Source organism: Platalea leucorodia (assembly GCF_965183815.1).
Source record: "Platalea leucorodia genome assembly, chromosome: 15".
Lineage (NCBI taxonomy): Eukaryota > Metazoa > Chordata > Aves > Pelecaniformes > Threskiornithidae > Platalea > Platalea leucorodia.
Window position 1 is genome coordinate 4748550 of NC_138837.1, and position 17535 is coordinate 4766084.

General features: G+C 54.9%; 1 protein-coding gene across 1 annotated transcript; it reads right to left on the bottom strand.

Moving 5' to 3' along the window:
* Positions 1 to 1976: 1976 nt before the first annotated feature.
* Positions 1977 to 16613, bottom strand: DBH (dopamine beta-hydroxylase; the record flags this gene model as incomplete). Its single annotated transcript, XM_082327864.1, is given in 14 exon segments — positions 1977 to 2111; positions 4622 to 4781; positions 5403 to 5530; positions 6159 to 6218; positions 7193 to 7231; positions 7345 to 7488; positions 8224 to 8390; positions 9910 to 10012; positions 10458 to 10634; positions 12037 to 12294; positions 13703 to 13849; positions 16180 to 16521; positions 16523 to 16540; positions 16542 to 16613. Coding segments are annotated over 14 exon segments (1950 nt in total).
* Positions 16614 to 17535: the final 922 nt, after the last annotated feature.

Sequence of the window (17535 nt, forward strand, 5' to 3'; positions counted from 1 at the left end):
GAGGAACACACGGTGGTGCCGTGCGGCCCCTTGGTGCTTAACCAGGGAGAGATTCTCCTGTTGTGTCCCAGAGAATAAAAGAAACTCCCGAAGGCAAGTGCTGTTGGAATCTGGGTCCTTGATGGGTGTGTGTGTGTGTGTGTGTGCAGTCTCTGAATTTGGAGGAGAAAGAGAGTTTGATGAGCGTGTTTTGGCCCATGGCTGCTTTGCCGGTACAGTTTGTGTTTGTGTGTCCTCTGGGCTGCTCCCGGTATGGGCAGGACCAGCTCAGCGCTGTGGCGTAAGCTCACTGACTGGGACACTGACACCAGGGCTGCCCTTGGCCCCCAGCGGCTCCACGGTCCCGTCTGCTCTGCTGGCATCTTCCCAAGGTCACCTTGGAGGTGGCTCCTTTCAGCTCCCGATGGAGAGGGGGCTGCACGCAGAGGCTGAGCTGCGTGCTGCCAGCCCCGCAGCCTCCGGCAGCGCAGAACTGGTCTCGGAGGCGTCAGGGAAGGTTTTTCATCGCATGCACGCAGCCCGCGAACCCCCCGCTGCTAAAGGGAAGGGACAACTGCTCCCAGCCCATCCCCATAATCACCCCTTTCTCTGGTCCCCTTGTTGGACTCCGTCTTCAGCGGCGCAGCTGATCTCTGCTGAAGCTTTCACCTGCCCAAAGAAATAATCACACTGCTTGCTTTTCACTTTATTTCTCTTGACTAGGTTTGCTTGGTTTATACCCTTTTTAGAGCCGATTTCAATTCCTTGGCCTCATGCAACAAGCGCCATGGGCAAGAATTTGAGCTCTCAAATGCTTTGGTTTTACTGGAAACATTAAAAAACAAGACTGGGATGATTTTTTCTCTGAATAGGAGGTGATTGCACTCCCCGAGGCTGCCCAGGAGGAGGGCAGAGGAGGGGGTGGCCACGGTCCTGTCCATTTGTCCTGGGGATAAATGAGGGACCGCGCACGCTGCCTCCCCGCCAAGCCAGGGATCCGCTGCGTGCCTGTGAGGATAATGTTTTGCTTCAAAAAAGCCTTTCTGATCTGCAGTGATCTGACCTGAGCTTTTCCCTTAAAGCCGAGGTGGCGGGAGGGCAGGTTTCGGCTGCCGCCCTGCCCTGCATCCCAGGGCAGCGAGGGGCAGGCACCCAGCTGGGGCGGACAGATGGACGGACGGGCTCTCCTGCAGCACTGCTGGCCTTTCCTCTGCTCCTCCCGAGTAATTTAGTATTTTCCTTTTGGAGCTCAACAGCAAAAAGCCATTTTTTCCTTTTTTTTTTTTCCACGTTTAGGTATTTAATGGAGTCATTTTTCCTGACAAAAGGTTTGTCTTTCCCCCGTGTCCCTCCCCCCATCCCTCCCCCTTTCTGCACCCCAGCACAGAGGTATCATTTGTTCCCGGCCATTGGCATCTGGTGGCGTCAAGACGAATAATCCCCAGCGTGGGGGAGCGGGAGGAGGAGCGCGGCGGGGAGCCGCAGTCCCTGCAGCGGGGAGGCGAGTGCTGGGTGGGCGTCGCGGCATCCCTCCCTCCATCCGTCTCCACGGCGGGTGCCGGCGTGGGAGAGCGCCCGCGGAGCCGCCCTGAGCTAGACGGGACCGTGGGGCACTGGGAAGGCTTGTACACTGCTCCCACGCAAGTCTTTGCTCTGTGCCTCAGTTTCCCTGCGGGAAAACAGGCTTCTTCCCCCCTCCCCGGGGCTGCGCTGGGTTCGACACAATAGCAAACCTCCACGTTATTATTCTGGGGGCGGAAAGCAGCATTACTCAGAGCCAGGATTGCTAATAACGCACTAAATATAGCGCTTTCCATCTCCAGAGTACTTTCTGAACTCTAGCTCATAAGCCCTAACTGCCTCTGGAGGCAGGGGCCAGGGCACCAGCCGGCATCGCTGTGCGGGCAGGGATGCCAGGAGAGCGATGGGACGACATTCCCTGTGGATGCTCCTGCCTGGAGGTGCTTCCCGTTGTGGCGGAGGGAGCGGACGTCGGGTCAGTCCCTCCGGAGCTTGCCCAGGTTGAGGGGGACGGGGGCGGCAGGCCGAGGCCCCGGGGCGGGCGGGCAGCGAGGGACGGGCTCCCGCAGCCTCTCGGTGATGGTGGGAAGCGGCTGCTTCTCCCACTCGCCCTGCAACAGAGATTGGCACCATGAGACCAAGTCGGGGTTTCGGGTGCTTGGAGACTCCGTGTTTCTCCCTGTTTGTCAAAACAAAATGATCTTTAATATTTGAAGTGTTTTTAGCCCAAACCATGATGTTTTCTTATAAGACATTACTAATTATTTGTATTGCAGAGGCACCTACGCATCCCCTTACCAGCACAGACGTCTGCGGTGCACCACGTTGCACAAACCCGCCACAATTAGGGAGTTTCCACCCCAAAAAGTGTTACGCACCAAATCCGATAGAGACAACTCAAACCAGGGAGCCCCACTGACCCGCCGTGCTCTCAGCCCAGCCCTGAAAAACGCTCTCTACCAGGTATCGGCAGGAAGGTTGGTTGGAGGCAACATTTGCAGCGTTCCAGCACGGATTTCGTGTGCAGTTGCTGTGAAACGGGAGGGATGCGGCAGCCTGGATGAGGTGCCGCGGGGCAGAGCTGGGGAGGGGCTGTCACAGCCGTCAGGGCTGAAGGTGACCATGGCCAGGACAAAACCCCCAGCTCTCTGCATGCATGGGGGCACCTTGTCTTGGGGATGGCCCCTGCAAGGAGCAATCTGCTGGAGTCAAACCGTGCCGAGGGCTCAGCCCGCCAGACGGGATCTAGCTCAGATGTGACATGTTGGTGCGGGTTAGTGGCCGGGTGAGCCGCGGGCAGGGGCTGCGAGGGCGAAGGGGGGCTCAGGCTGGGCTGAGCTCTGCAACAGTTTGGCTGCCGGCTGCGCGCTCATGCGGAAACATCAGCGAGAGGCTGAGCTGCAGCGTGAGCAGGAGGAGGGAGGTCTGGAGAGGAGAGGTAGAGCCGTGAGTCATCAGCGAGAAGATGAAAGTTGAATTTATGTTTTCAGATGAAATTGCTTGTAGTATGTCAAGCGAAATGGGCCGGAGCCTGCACCGGCACCAGGAAAACCCTGGGGAAAGGTGGAGGGGGATGGAGGGTCCCTCCCAAAGCACACGGGGAGCAACTGGGGAGGCGACAGCGTTGCAGGGAAGCACCAGCTGGAGAAAGAACTATTTTGCTGTATCCTTATGGCTTAAGAAAGCAGTTAAGCATGTTTAGGGTGCGCCTGCTCCAGGGCCCGGTCCCAGCTGCTGCGGCAGCCTGTCCTGCCAACATCTGCCAAACCTGTGCTAGCACCTCGCCAGCACCCTGCTTTTGGGGTAGATCAAAGGTCTTTGGAGTCTCTCAATAGTTGCTATTTTCAGTGCTTTTGAGTGGAAATCTGAATGTAGAGAGTATAGAGAGTTCACTGTGAGCCCTGGCAGGTGCAGGGGACTCAGGGACAGCGACATCCCCGCAGCCGCTCACAAGCGTTACCTTGAGATTTTGCTCAATCCTTCTAGAAAGCTCATCAAGTTTGGGATTGCTGAACCACAAAAACACGAGCTTAATTAGAAGCTGATGCTTTTCTCTTGGCAGAAACAGTGTGGAATAAATGAGATATCTTAAAATCGGGCGCTCTCTGAAAACACCAGCAGAGCAGGAGGGGCAGCTCAGCTCCTTCGCCCTCGCTACGATGCTCATGACCCACTTTGTGCCGGCATCGGCTCTGCTCTGCTCGAGCCTGTTCCTGATTGCTCCTCAGACCTCTCTGAAATCTAGAGAGTTGCTTGGGCCGTAATGAAAAGGCTTAATTCATAATTCTGCTGCTGCACAAAACTTCTGTGCCGCTTCTGTCCCTGCAGTGGAGCTCTGCATGGCGGAGAGGTGCCGGCTCTCCAGTTCCAGGGAACTGGAAAGGTTTCTGCCCCCTCCAGAGCAGACTTTGCTAAAGGGGTTTTACCGGGGCAGAAAGCTGATGGTCTTCCCTGCAATCACCTTGGCATCCTCCGGTGCTGCGGTGGATAGCACTGGATCCAGAACGAGTGTATCATGTAAGTTTATTACACTGATAAATGGTGTCGGGAGCTGATGGTGATAGGGACCATCAGTGGTCTTAAATCTTCATCACCATCATCATCATGACCATCATCACTGGGCCTGGTTTTTCTTTAAAGATCTCACGGCCCTTTACCCTTCACGTTTTGCTGGATCGCTGCATTTGGAGACTGCACAGATGCTGTGTGTAATGAGCTCGCTCTGCTGGGATTTGATGTAATTTGCCAAAATCCTAAAAACCACCTCACGTTTCTCCTCGGTTCTGGAGCTAGCCCTGCTTTAACGCTCAGCAAAAGCAGCCTCAGAATTGCTTTATGCAAATGCATCTCCTAATTGAATCTGGCCGAGGACATGGGCAGTGGGCTTGTGCCGAATTGTTTTAAGCACCAGGTTTGGGCTGGGCTCAGTGTCCTGCTGATGCTGGGGTTCCCCAGGCAGCTCCAGCTCCCTGCGCTGAGCCCGCCGGGTACAGCCGTGTCCTGAGCACCGGAGACCTGACTCCTCTCATCGGGGTCACCCTGCGGCACAGCTCTGCCGAGCTGTTTTTTACCTACAGCCAGGAGTTGTGCTGTGAAGCTTTGGTTGTGAAGCTATACGTACCGGGAACCGGATGGCTGAGGATTTGTTGCAGTGCATCGAGATCGGGGCAAAGCCGTAGAGGGATTTCAGGACGTCTCTGTTGAACGTGTTCCAGGGGATGGAGAAAAACTGCTGTGGGATGGAGACCTGCGGGCACATGCAGACCTCCTCGTCGTTAAACCTAGGGCAGGAGAAATGCCCCACTGAAATGCAGCAGTGCTGTCCCCTTTCAGCGCTGGATGTGTCTAATTCCTCCCTGCCCAAAGCTCAGCCTGGAACAGCTCCGAAGTCGGCGCTGGGAGCAGGGAGAGCCTAGTGCAGCCAGCACCTGCGGGGGAGGACTTGGGGCCAGCCGGCCTGCCCGTGAGTAGGACACCCCGTGCAAGGTCAGCATCTTGCCCCTCTCACCGTGGGTCAATGAGCTGCAGCCTGCTTCTTTGGCAGGGATGCTTGGCATCTGCCTTGGGTTTTAAGAAGTATTTTGCATATAAGCACTTGGCTATGCACTGACTCTTGCTGGGAAGTCGCTCCCCGGGACTGCTCTCCTGTCCCGGCGGTTCTCACTACACAGCCATCCTTAAAGCCCTGGGTTTGGCTGCCTGCTGGGAGGGCAGGGGAGGGCAGGACTGTGCTCCAGCACACAGCCACGGCTCCCGAAACCCGCACTGCCTGAGTGCCCCCGCATACCTACTGCACAGCCAGCGCCTCATACCCCACTTTTTAAACTTTTTTCCAGTGTTACTAGCACCGGGGTCTGCGATGCTCCCTCTCCCCTCAGCACCACTGTGCAGGGGCTCTGTACCTGTTCACGAGGTTGAAGTATCGGTGCAGGTAGCCTGGATCCACAGCGCTTTTGCACAGCTCCAGCTGCGTCTGGGGGTAGTAGTGCACGTAGTTCACGCACATCTCCTCCAGGATGCCAAACCCGCCCTGCGGCACAGACACAAACGCGCTGGCAGCGGTGTCCAGCTCTGCCCTGCCGCGGCTGCACAGGCAGCGGGGAGGGCAGAGGGGCTGCAAAGGCACAAAGCTCACACCCCATACACACACACACATATATATTTATATACATGCACCCCTTCAGAGGCATGGGATCAGTTGCACTCTGCTCATCTGCCCATCCACCTTTTATGCAAGGACAGACTTTCAGGCTAGATCGTGTGGCTTACTTTAAAATGCAGATTTCCTATAATACCTCTGCTATATTTAGCTTTGTCCCTGTTGATGGTACCTCTGACAGGCTCTTTTTTTGCTGCCTATGTAAGAAAATAACATGCACTGTCAAAAAACGCCACTTCTCTTTAATTACAATTAATCCCCAGTGGAACAGTTTGTGATGGGAATTAGAGTGACACATGCTACTTCTCAATTAGCACCTTAACATCCCCGCTGCAGGCAGCAGAGCCTTCTGGGCTCGCTTCTTTATCACCCTCCCTCTGGTTTCTGGCTGTGATTCAGCCCGGGTTCATGCAGGTGCCCACTTTGCGGGTGCCCCCAGCCCTGGGGTGCAAAGAGAGGCCAGCCCCAGGCGGGCAGGTGAGCTCGCCCCCGCACTCACCACGGTGGCTCGGCTCCGGTCCTCCGTGTTGTATGTGCAGGTGGTGATGAGTTCATCGCCCTGGGGGGTTTGAACACAGACACGTGTAGGTGTGAGAGTGCAGAGTTTCCCCTCTCCAATCAGCAAATCTGGGGATCGGGGAGTTTGTAACGTAGCAGATCTCTGCTCTCTGTAGAGGTGCCAGCCCGCGGGCAGCCTGTTTCCCTGCCAGTGCCAGCCGCGATGCCGCAGGAGCGCTTGCTAAACTTGCATCCCCTGGGGAGATTCCCTAGGGCTGTATTCCAGGGATGGTGTTTCCTGCTTTCCTCACTTTCTAAGAATTTCTGCAGGGTTGAAGCACCTAAAAAAATGCACTTAGGGAACACTTTGAATTGCCAAACCTGTACCCAACCTGATGGCACAACTGCCTCCCCCTCCATGGTTGGCGCCAGGGCCCATGGGGACACTCGGGAGCACAGCCCTGGGTATGGTTTCAACGGGTGCTGAGACTTTTGAGCAGCCTCCTGGGGCACGATGGCTCCCAGCGATGCCCTCGCCTTTGCAGCCAGGTCCTTCCTCACCCGTACAGCCCCAGGGCACGCTCAGCCTCTGTTTTACCGCCCACTCCCACCACATTCATTGCTGAATCTCTTCCTCTCCTTCCATCAAGCAAGGAGGGAGAGGGCACCTCCAGTGCAGGCACGGTTCGCCCTCGCCCCCCGAGGAGCCCCCCTCTGCTAGAGGAAGCCCAGCTAAATTAGATGCTTAATTTAGCTCCCGGCACAGTTGCCCACACACTGGTCTCGTGCCACATGAGATGGGCCCTGGCATCCCCAAGGCTGTGAGGAGGTGGCAGATACGACCCAGGGACCATGGGGACCGTGTCCTCCTGCAGCCCCCCGGGCGGTCCCAGATGGCAGCGGGTGCCCGTGGGCAGGGGCTGGCGGCGGTGGAGAGGATGAGGCGGTGTGGAGGAGTCAGGGCTCTCAGGGCTGCAGGGTCAGGGGAAGGTCTTGAACTATTTGGAAGCCACCACAGTTTTTGGAGCCACTCACTGGAAAAACGGCAACCACCTCCTTCAGCATGCGGATCTCCTGGGAGGGAAGGAAAGGGGCCGCGTCAGAGTAATGCCGTGGTGCTGTGCCCGGGGCAGCACCACGGGTGACATCCAGCCGGGACCCTCTGCTGCCCCTGCAGACCCCTGTACCTGGAAGTGAGGGCTGTAGTGACCATCGGCGTTCACAACCTGCCGCTCTCTCCCGTCCCGGGACAGCACTGTCACCACTTTTCTTCCTGCCAGGTGAGTGTGGAGCTGGGAGGCGAAGATGCGGATTCCGGCAGCGGGCAGAGCCTGGGGGAAGGACAGCTCAAGCCTCCGTACCCGACCCCATCCACCTCCCCTCCCGTGCATCCCCTTGCTGCGTGCTTGGGACCAGCTTCCCTGTGCTGGCTCCCACACGGGGGTTTGGGGACTGCTGTGCCCTTGGGACAGCGTAGAAGCGAGTTCCCTGCGGAGGGACGGAAGCTCAGTCCGCTGCCAAGTCCAATTTATGCACTGTCGTGCCCTAGGTCAGCAGGAGCAGCTGAGCTGGATGCTGCTTGCTTCCTTGCATTCCTTAGCAGTGGCACAAATGATTCCTTTTGGGTAGGCCCTACAAAAACATCCACTAAAACTTTCTTGAGAGCAGGGTGGGCAATTTGAAAACATGTTTGAGAGAGCTCTTGGCGAGCTCCTTGGAAGCAGAGGCCAATCTTCCCGTCTCCGTGGGGGAAGCGCCGCTGGGGCACAGCCAGCTCAGCGGTAAGTTTTATGGGAATGGTACCCCAGGGAGCCGGAGCAGATGGCTCCCCAGGAGAGCTGCTTTGAGGGGGATGCAGCGCATCCCAACCAGCTGCTCACTGTCTGTTGTACACCACAGATTTTTTCTTTCCAACATAACCTCATGGTAAGGGGTTCAGGGAGTTTAAAACTGGGAATTGGGAGCCCAGAGCTCGATGCCATATTGCTGCTGCCTGGAACCTGGGAAAAACCATTTGCAACCTCTCTTTCTGAGGCGAAGCCGGGGCGGCGAGGATGGGCACTCACCAGCTGCGTGCATTTGTCAGTGCAGTACCCCGTGAGGATGAAGGTGTCCTCGCCCGGGGGAATGGCCATCACTGGCGTGTAGACCAAGCCCAGCTCCATGATGCCAGCGTCGTAGCGTCGCAGGGTGGCTGTGTAGTAGAGGCGGATTCCTGAGGAGTCACGGCGACCTGGCGGGCGAGAGGACGAGGCTGCAAGTCACCGCGGGAGAAGTGATGGCTGCCGGGACAAGGTCAGGTGTGAAAAATGATGCTGTGCTGCAGTGGGTGTGGGGAGAGGTGCTCCGACCTCTTGCTCACAGTTTTCTTCATGTATGCGGTTCTAATTGGTTTTAAATCCTAGATATTTTCATGCAAGTCTTTACTGAGTGGCCCCAAACACGTCTGGTCCCCTAGAGAGGACACTGACCTGAGGTTGAATTGCTCCCAAGAGGTAAGTAGTGCCTTTGGAGAGCCCAAAGCAGGAGGACAGACCATGGGGTGCTTTGGAGAACTCCCTCAGAAATATGGCTCATTGCATCTTTAACTGATACGTCCAAATAACTAAGGCCATGCTGTTATGGGGGACCTGGCAGGAGGAGAAATGTATATGGAACAAGTACTCCTTGCATTTGGAAAGCTTCTGGTCTCTCTTGCATTTGAGATTGCTCCATTTAACCTCCCCCAAGGAGCTGGTGGGAGCTGGAGAAGACCCTGTGCCCATGGTGTGCCCTGGCAGATGCTGCCCACAGGGCAGGCAGAGGCAGCAGCGAGCTCTGCTGAGATGCAAAGCCAAGCTCTGGCTCTCGTTTGCCACCCAGCTTTGTGAGCAAAGGGAAGGGCAGGTTCAGTAGGTTAGGAGGGGTTCAGGCTGGATTTGAACCCTCTGTCTCTGGGCTGGAGCCCACCCAGGGATAAGAATAACGAGGGAGACACTGTTGGTTAACATGCAAAAGCAGATAATTATGAAAGACGTGAGCTCCGTATTTATAGACGTGTTTCTTCTCGAGTTGCCGAATGTGCTATGATTGATCTACAGTACATATGTTCTGGTCTCCTAAAAATATACTTGGGTAGTCAAGAAGCTACTTGTTTTTATGTAAATGAAGAAACTGGGTTGTTTGGAATCCTTTTTTTTTTTTTTTTTTAATGTGTCTCCTGACAATGTTATTGAAGCAGGAGTACCAGTAAAACAACATCTAAATTCCCCCATCCCCAGTCGGGCTGGTGCTGTCTCTCTGGTGACTTCGGAACCACTGTTGCTCTTGGCTCTGAGCTCAGACCCACCACCACCACCTTGCACAGAAATTGGGGGGACACCCTGTGACAGCCCAGCTAAATAATGGTGTTGCCTTGGACCATCGCCCTGCAGGAACGATGTGTAGGGGCACCTTTCTGCCTGGGGGGGCTGCGGGCTCCCAAGCCCCCCTCCCCAGTGGTGGGCATGACAAGGATGGGGTCCAGCCTCTGGTGAGGATGACTTTGCTGAAATCAGAAAGGCAGCAGCATGGTGGGGATTTAATATATTCCTCCCACTAGTGCAGATCTGGACCATGAGGTCTCCAGAAAGCTGCAAACTGGGCTATGATTTTGGCCAAGTTTTCTTCTGTATGAAGCCCTCCCTGGCAGGGCGGCCGTGCCCGGCGTTTACCCAGCTCTCCTGCCACTGCCTCGCTGGGGAGGCACCGGGCATTGCCACACACCCACTCACCTTTGAACACCAGCGGATTGTGGTAATGAATCTCGAGGCGCAAATATCTGGAGGAGCCTGGGCCACCGAAGGCAAGACCTGCTTCTTCGGGGTAGTAGAAAGCCTGGAAGCAGAGGGAGGGTGTTAGGAGAGTGGTGGACTGGCTTTCCTGGGGACAAGGCTGAAAAGGCTAAGGGAAATGTGTGGGCATAATCCTGACCCCCACCGTGGGCTGAGGGGCATGACTTGTGCTCTTGGTTGTGCTTGGCGAGCTGGTCTTGCTTCCAAAGGCGTCTCGCATGCCGGCATGCACGTGCAATGGCATAACCACTGAGTAGGGGCATCACACCGATTTATGGCACCGAGGAGTTGGGCTGGGGTGAGCTGGAAACTCAGACACGTCTGGGGGGAGCTCGGACAGGGCTGGACACAAATCCCAGCAGAGACTGGGGTTGGGGCAGCCCGCATGGGGCGATCCCAAGATGGGATTGGGAAGGGTTGGGAGGCAGCAGGAAAGCACCTAGGAGAAAAGCTTTCACCCAGCGCGGTGGGTCCCATCTTGCACCCACCTGTGCTCCCATGGCCCATGCTGCAAGAACATGCCTGCAGTAGTTGAGCCGGTCTGGCTTCATCTTGGAATCACAGGGCCCGTTGTAATGGGGGAAGCTGTCAAATTCAGCAGCGCACTGGAAGACTTCCATGTGGTGGACCAGGGCCTCGTTGCCCGCCGTGATCACTGGCTCGTACTGCAAAGTAGTGTCCAAGAAGGAGGACGCATTAAGACCATTTGCTGAGAGCCCATCCCCAGGGGCTGCTGTCTGTGCAGGCTCCACAAGGAGCCCAAGGCAGGTACGTCTGCTATCCATTACTGAATGGGAGACAGCTTCTGCCATGTGATGGGGAGAGAAGGTTGCTCTGGGCATGAGGCACCACGGACCAGAAGCTCTTGGTTGGCTTTGGGACCAACTCAGAGTCCACCAGAACCCACAGAGAAACATCTCATCCCTTCTCCAGCAACAGATGCACCTGATCAGCAGAAGAGTTTGGTCTGCTTTGTGATGACTGACTCCTTTGCCAGTTTTGCAGGGCTGAGGTGACCCTGGGGACATTGCTTTTTCCTAAAGAGGATCCTGGCCATGTTGTGGTAGTTCTGCCTGCAGCTATTGGGTTTCATTTCTAGCCAACAGCTGCTCGGGGCACAGGGAGTGGGCTTTGGGGTAGAAAGAGCGACTTCAAATAAGCCTGAGGAATGGCTCTGGCTAAAAGCGCCAGCTGTAGAAATGATCTGCAGCAGCGGGAAGGTATCAGGAGTTACGCACTTTTTACTTACACACAGATGATTCATTTCACACCATCTGTCAGAGAGAAAATCCTCCTTCTGAGTTTTCCTTTGCAACGCTGTCTGTCCCCTATAAATCGCTAAGCAGTTGCTTAGGCTCGTGTGTCAGGTTTTTCCCTCTCCCCGTTGTGTGGTTTTGACTCTGGGTGTGCCAGGTCCCCTGCCGAGGCGATGCTCTCCCAGCAGCTCGTGACGGGCAGTCGGAAGGGCGTTATGCCTGCCTTTCCCCGGCACTAGGCTGCCTGCAGGTGTCTGCCTCTCCCATGGAGGGGGGTGACCCAAGCACGTGCAACATATCTCGGCAATGCACACAAGTTGCATTTATGTCTGTAACCCTTTTTTTTTTTTGGAATATGCCTAATCTTTTAGAAGTAGTTCATATCCTGGCTTGCTCTGCCCTGCTCTCACCAGCCCTGTTCCTTTGTTTCCCATGTTTATGTATTCCTCGTGGCTCATTGTGTGCCATAATCCTGCTACGGGTCTATCCGTGATGGCTACAGCTCTGCCTTCTGCAGGGGGTCAGCTCTGAGCCTGCCCTGGTACTTGCTTCATGTGCCAGGTGGAAAGTCAGCACCCTGCCACCTCCTGCTGAGAAACTTCTGATTTTGGGTTCTCTAGGAGACACGAGGATGCTACCAGCTGCTGGGATGGCTCTGGGAGATGTTTTGGTACCATGTTGGGGAAGACGTATGGGTCTGAAAGCCTCCCTGTGAAAGGACAGGGAAGAGGTGGACTTTGCAGAATGGCTGAACGTGAACGCGATTGCTGATCTGCACCAGGGAAAGCAACCCTCTTCTCCTGCCTCTTACCATGATAATGTGATGTTTGGGGAAGCCGTCTGGGAGCTCTGCCATGTAACACCAGTAGGTTGTCTCCTGGCTGGGAATGACAACATCAGGGGCCGTTATCTCCATGGTCTTCATGTCACTGGGCAGTTCAGGGACGGTGATGTTGGGCTTTAGCAGCTGCACCCTCTGCAGTCCCCTGTGGATGGCAGAGATGTTGATGGCTTGGAGGGAATGGACCGGTTTCTCCAGGATCCCATAGATAAGGTGCACAGTGCCATCCTGAAGCGAGAACAAAGTATATCAGGTAGTTTTTAATGCAGGAACATGAACTGCAGGGACTACTAGCACCAGTATTGGTGGCATGAATCCAGGAATGGGCCTTTTGACCCATCCCCAGATGGGAAGCCACCCTGACTTCGCCAGTAGCTCACTTTCCTGGGCTGTCCCAGGATGACTGTAGATTTCAGGGCATTTCTTTGGCTGATGGGATCACAGAGCCTTCCCTACCAGTTGGGAGAGTCTGAAAAGTTTTCCCTAGGTGGCACCAGTTTTAAACTTAAGAAGTTAATGCTTTTGCCCTCACACCTCTGCCCTGCCTGTAAAGCTAACATCTCCTCTCTGCTTCTCCAGAGCCCTGAGCTCCAGGCTGGGCCAACCACATCAGTTCAGGGCTCATCCCACCCTGCAGCCCAGCCCCAGCAATGGCCACAGGCAGCAGCCTGGGGAGGAACAGCAGAAACAAAGCTTCTCCCTGAAATCCTCCCTTTCTCCCAGTTTCTGTCGGGGGGTACTGTGAGAAGCTCTGCTACAAGTCTACTGCAAGCAAGGAAGGTGCTGCTGAACCCAGTGAGCTCTGGACAGGAGATAAGGAAGAAAGGAAAAGAGAATAGTTTTCTCTTAAAGGATCAGAGAATAAAGACCTGCAAGTCTTTATTCAGTTCACACACAAATTTTTTTCATCCAGGGCTCTCCATGTTTTGGCAGACAGTAGACGTTTCTCACCACAAGACAAGCTTTTGAAAACTAGCAACAAAAACTCAAGGATGCCCTGTGCCCACGTTGGCTTTAAAATAACCTGCCCACCATCTGAAACGAGCCCAGTGCTGATTCCTGCCTGCACCCGGGGCCCATGGCTGAGACCCCAAAGCTCTTCAACATCCCCACTGGGAACATTTCCCCCAAATCCTGTCTGGCAGGGGAGTGATGAGTGCAGACCAGGAGAGACTTCACCAAACCACACATGAGCATACTGCGGCGGCTCTATTTGCTGTCCCTTTGCTCTGGCTCCTGCCAAAACCCTCCTCTTTGCCTCCTGTTGAACAACACCAACACCTCTTTGTAACACTCCAAACAGTTGGCTCCAGACTGCAAACCAGAGTGATGCGGGAGGGTATTTATATAGACCTAACACATGCTTAACAGGAGCAGATGATGCAAACGAGCTAAAAATCTACACTTTATAAAGGTTTATAAGGGGTTGTAAATAGATTGTGCCAAACATTACTCATGTCCCAGGTCTGACATCTGTAGCATGCTTCCTCTCTGCCCTAGACAGCGCAAACGCCTGATGCTCTCCCCAAAACAAAACACGAGTCAGGTATAACCATGCAGGCTGGGGTTTGGAGCTCTGCCCCAGGGCTGGGATGGGGCTGGGGAGAGCCATAGCAGGGTGAGGGCGATGCCGTACCTCTATAAGGTAGTCCTTGGGGTCACAGGTGCTGAAGGCTCTTCTGAAGAGGAGGTAGAGCCCCTCGGGAGCCCTCCGAGCCCCGAGGAGCTGGTAGTCCTGCTGCGAGTCCATGTGGAGCTGCCCCTTGGCATCACTCCAGGCATCCTGTGGGAGGAAGAGCACCTCGCTAAGTCGGGAGGCTCCGCTGGCCCCGCTCAGCCCGAGGAGCCCACGGCAGTGACCTCCAGCAGTACCGCAGGTTGGGAGGTCCTCCTTCTGTTCACCCTCCGGTTGGTTCACCCTCTGAGTCCTGGACTTGGAGGGAGCCTGTGGTTTGGTTGCCCCATGCCCCCCTCCAGCAGCCCATGGGCACAGCCGTGCTGGCACGGCCCCTGCCACGAGACCTTGGTGGTGGCACGGGGGTGGGCACAGGCAGACCTGTGAAGTACGTGACCCAGTATTAATATTTTGCAGAAAGACCTTTACAAGTTGAGATGCGACTGGGGGAAAGGCCGCCGGGGGAGGAAAGCCCGCAGGGACACACGAAGGTGTTGCGTCGTCTGTGCTGTGTTTTGGGTGCATTTGGCTGAGGGGACCTTCTGGGGGGGTGATGTGCTCTCCAAGACCCTTGTCACAAACCAGCTGCTTGCAATTTAAGATCAGACCCTTGCTGGGCTGTAGTGCCAGCCCTAGGAATTGCTACCCTTCTTCAAAATCCTTAATTTGTTGTCACCAGATTGTTTCGGCAGCCCAGAAAGGCCTCCCAAAAACTGCTTGCTGTTAACGATGGTGACAAAGCCACACTAAGAAGCAAAGCAGTAGGTTACTCCAGTGCTTAAGGATTTGAAGGTTTGGAGTATAAAATCCTGCAATAATTTGGATTTCAACAGTGTTGTTTTCTTGATCTTTTGCATCTCCCGTTGATATCTTTTGTTTACTGAGAAAAGGCACCTAAGAAGTACCCCGCTGTACGTACACAAGTGGCATTCGTTCTCTTATCCTCAGGGAAAAAAGAGAAGAAAAAGAATAAAGCATCTTGGCATCATTTCAGCCAGAAGTATGGAGTGATATTTCGAGAACATATTGTCCTTAGAGGGGGAGAGTAAAATCAGTTACATGAAGCTAGCATGACATTTGTTTTCATAGGAGTATGGTGTGCAAATTAATCTCATAGTACATGGGGGGTTAAGCAAATTTGTATCTTTTAAACAGCTGACGTACTTATCCAGAAGAAAGGCTGCTGGGAGAGAGAAAACCAGGACTGGAGAGATTTATAGAAATCTCCTTGCAGGATGCTGTGCAGCACCACCAGAAAGAGAAAGGCCAAATGCTGCCCGGTGTTTAATTCATCGCTGTTTGTCTTTCAGTGAGTACGTGAAGGCAGATTAGAAATGATCCTTTATGGGTTTTTAACATGATGCTGTGAAATACTGCAGCGTTTGAGCCACCACACATCCTGAATGGCTGGTAATTAGCAGGAAAACAGCATAGATAATAAGACCTCCTTTTCATCCTTTCATTACACTGCAGATCACATTGCAGCTGATTGTGAAAGAATGTATTTTATGGTTAATTTGAAGTAAGCAGAGAGGTAAAATTTAACTTACTGGAAAGCCTCACGCAGGGAAAAATGTGAATTGCTTTCTGCAGCCAAGCGCAATTGCAATAAGCCTAACGTGGTGGTCTGGGGGTAGGCAGCTGCCGGAGAGCAGAGGGGTAGTGACTGTAACTGCAGCCCCGGTGGAAAGACAAACCAGACAAGTACCTGGACAAACGGACTGTGTCAGAAAGGACAGCGATTTGCAGTAGCAAAATCAAACAGCAAAATTAGAAATGAGTTCCCTCCCATCTGCTACCACCAGGCGTTTCCATACCGCCCAAATACATTTGCATGTTTAATTTCTGATAACGCCGCGCCGCTGGCAGGCAGCCGTCAGGTTGTGTTTTCCCGTGTCCCGTTGATCTCCGCGATAGCGTCGAACGCGCCTCGCAGCCGGGTTATTGGTGCTGGCAGGAGCGGCCTTTGGGGCTGATAACTTTTGCTCTGTCTCAAAGTCATCAACGGGAGCTGCGGTTAATTTTTAACGTGACTGAGAGCAGCGCACAGGTGAACCGAGTTGTTGCCACATCCCGCGTGTGTGTGCGTGCATGTGAGTGTGAGCTGGTCTGTACAACCACCCGTTGGAGCTCTTGGCAGCTAGGCATAGCAGGGACACCCAGGTTTTGGTTCCGCTCAGCCTTGCTGATGTGCTGCTCTATTTATTCTTTTCTCTTTGGGTTTAAGATCCTATGCCAAACCCATAGTGTAGACCTGATCTGTCGTTCCCTCTGGGATAGAAACCTCCAAGCCCTTTGGGACCACTTGCACCTGAGCAGCGGGAGCGGTCCAGCGTGCGCTGTGCCCTGGGCCAGCCCCACTCTTTCAAACCACGAACCGGATTCACCCGCGGGGAGGCAACCCCAAAAGCAGCCATGCAAACACACAAGCGACTCACCCCAAAATAGGAATTGTGCCCATCGCTCCAGAGCACAGCCAGGTCCGCGTTCTCGAACTCGCCCCTGTCCGACATCCCAAAGAGGAGCCCAAACTGCAGGTCCTTGATGAGGAGCTGGAAATGCACAGCTTGCTCGGGATAGCTGACGTTCCAGGAGAGCTCGAGCAGCCCCTGGGGATCGAGGGGCACCTTGTAGGGAAAATCACTCCTGTGCGGCACTGAGCCCTGCAGGGCCACCACCAAGATGACCAGGAACACCGCGATCATGGTGAAGTACATGGATGCCACTTCCCGCAGCTTGAAGCTGGGGCAGGGGCAGGGCTTGCTCCCGGAGGTCTGCATGCTGGGCAGGACGGCACCCCTGCGCCTGGCTTCGCCCATTTATGCGCTGGCCCTCCTGGGCAAGCTGGGTAAGCGATACTCTTTAATTGCATTTGGTTGTTGGGAAATTGGATTGTTGTATTGACCCCCCCCACCTCCTGGCCAAACACTTGTCATTCACTGCCTCCCCTTAATTGGCTCTAATTGCACATGGACATTATCAATAGCAATTGAATTCGACTGGGCTGATGTTATTCGCTCTTAAATCTTCCTCAGTGGCTGGAAAGGTCTGTTTGCTCACAAGCTGCTCTTGCTGAGCCCTGCGTGGATGTGTTCTGCCCTGCTTGTGGTGCCTCTCACCCAGCTCTGCAGGGCGAAAGCTCCGGGATAGCCCCAGGGGCATTCCAGTCCCAGCCCCCCATGTCCCCCAGCCTGGGATCACTTATCACCCAAAAGGTGGCCAGACTAGGCGGGATGAAATCCCAGGGTCAGCTGCCTGATGGACACAGAATCCTGGTCCCGCTCCCTGCCCGCGCTCTGCTGGGTGCAGGCCAGGGTATCACTGTGTGCATCCCCGTTTTCTTTTTGCTCCTCTGAGTAACCAGGCAGGTCCATGGCTTGCAGGTCAGCTGGCCCAAGCACACGCTGGGGACCCCTCGGCTCCCCCCAGCCCTGTTGCGACGTGGTGCTTGGGCTGTGCCAAGGTCTGGGCTGCACCGCGGGGATCCGTCCGGCTGCACGTTCCCTCCCAGAGGCCCCGCCAATGGCACAAAGCCCGGGGAGCCGTTTCTGTGTTTGTTTATTTTTGGAGGCTGGCCTCCCTGGGGACATGTTTGCATGAGATGCTGCCGAAAGCTGAGCCGAGTCAAGCGACCCAGAGCCCCGCGGTCCTTTAGTCACTGCTGAGTTTAAAATGAACCTCTCTGAGCTGACTGCAGTGTCGTTTGCTGGAGCTCTCGTGGGTGTCAGAGCAGGTCCAAAGAGAGGGTCCCAGGAGAGGACATGTCCTTCCCGTGTTTTGGGTGGTGGCAACGG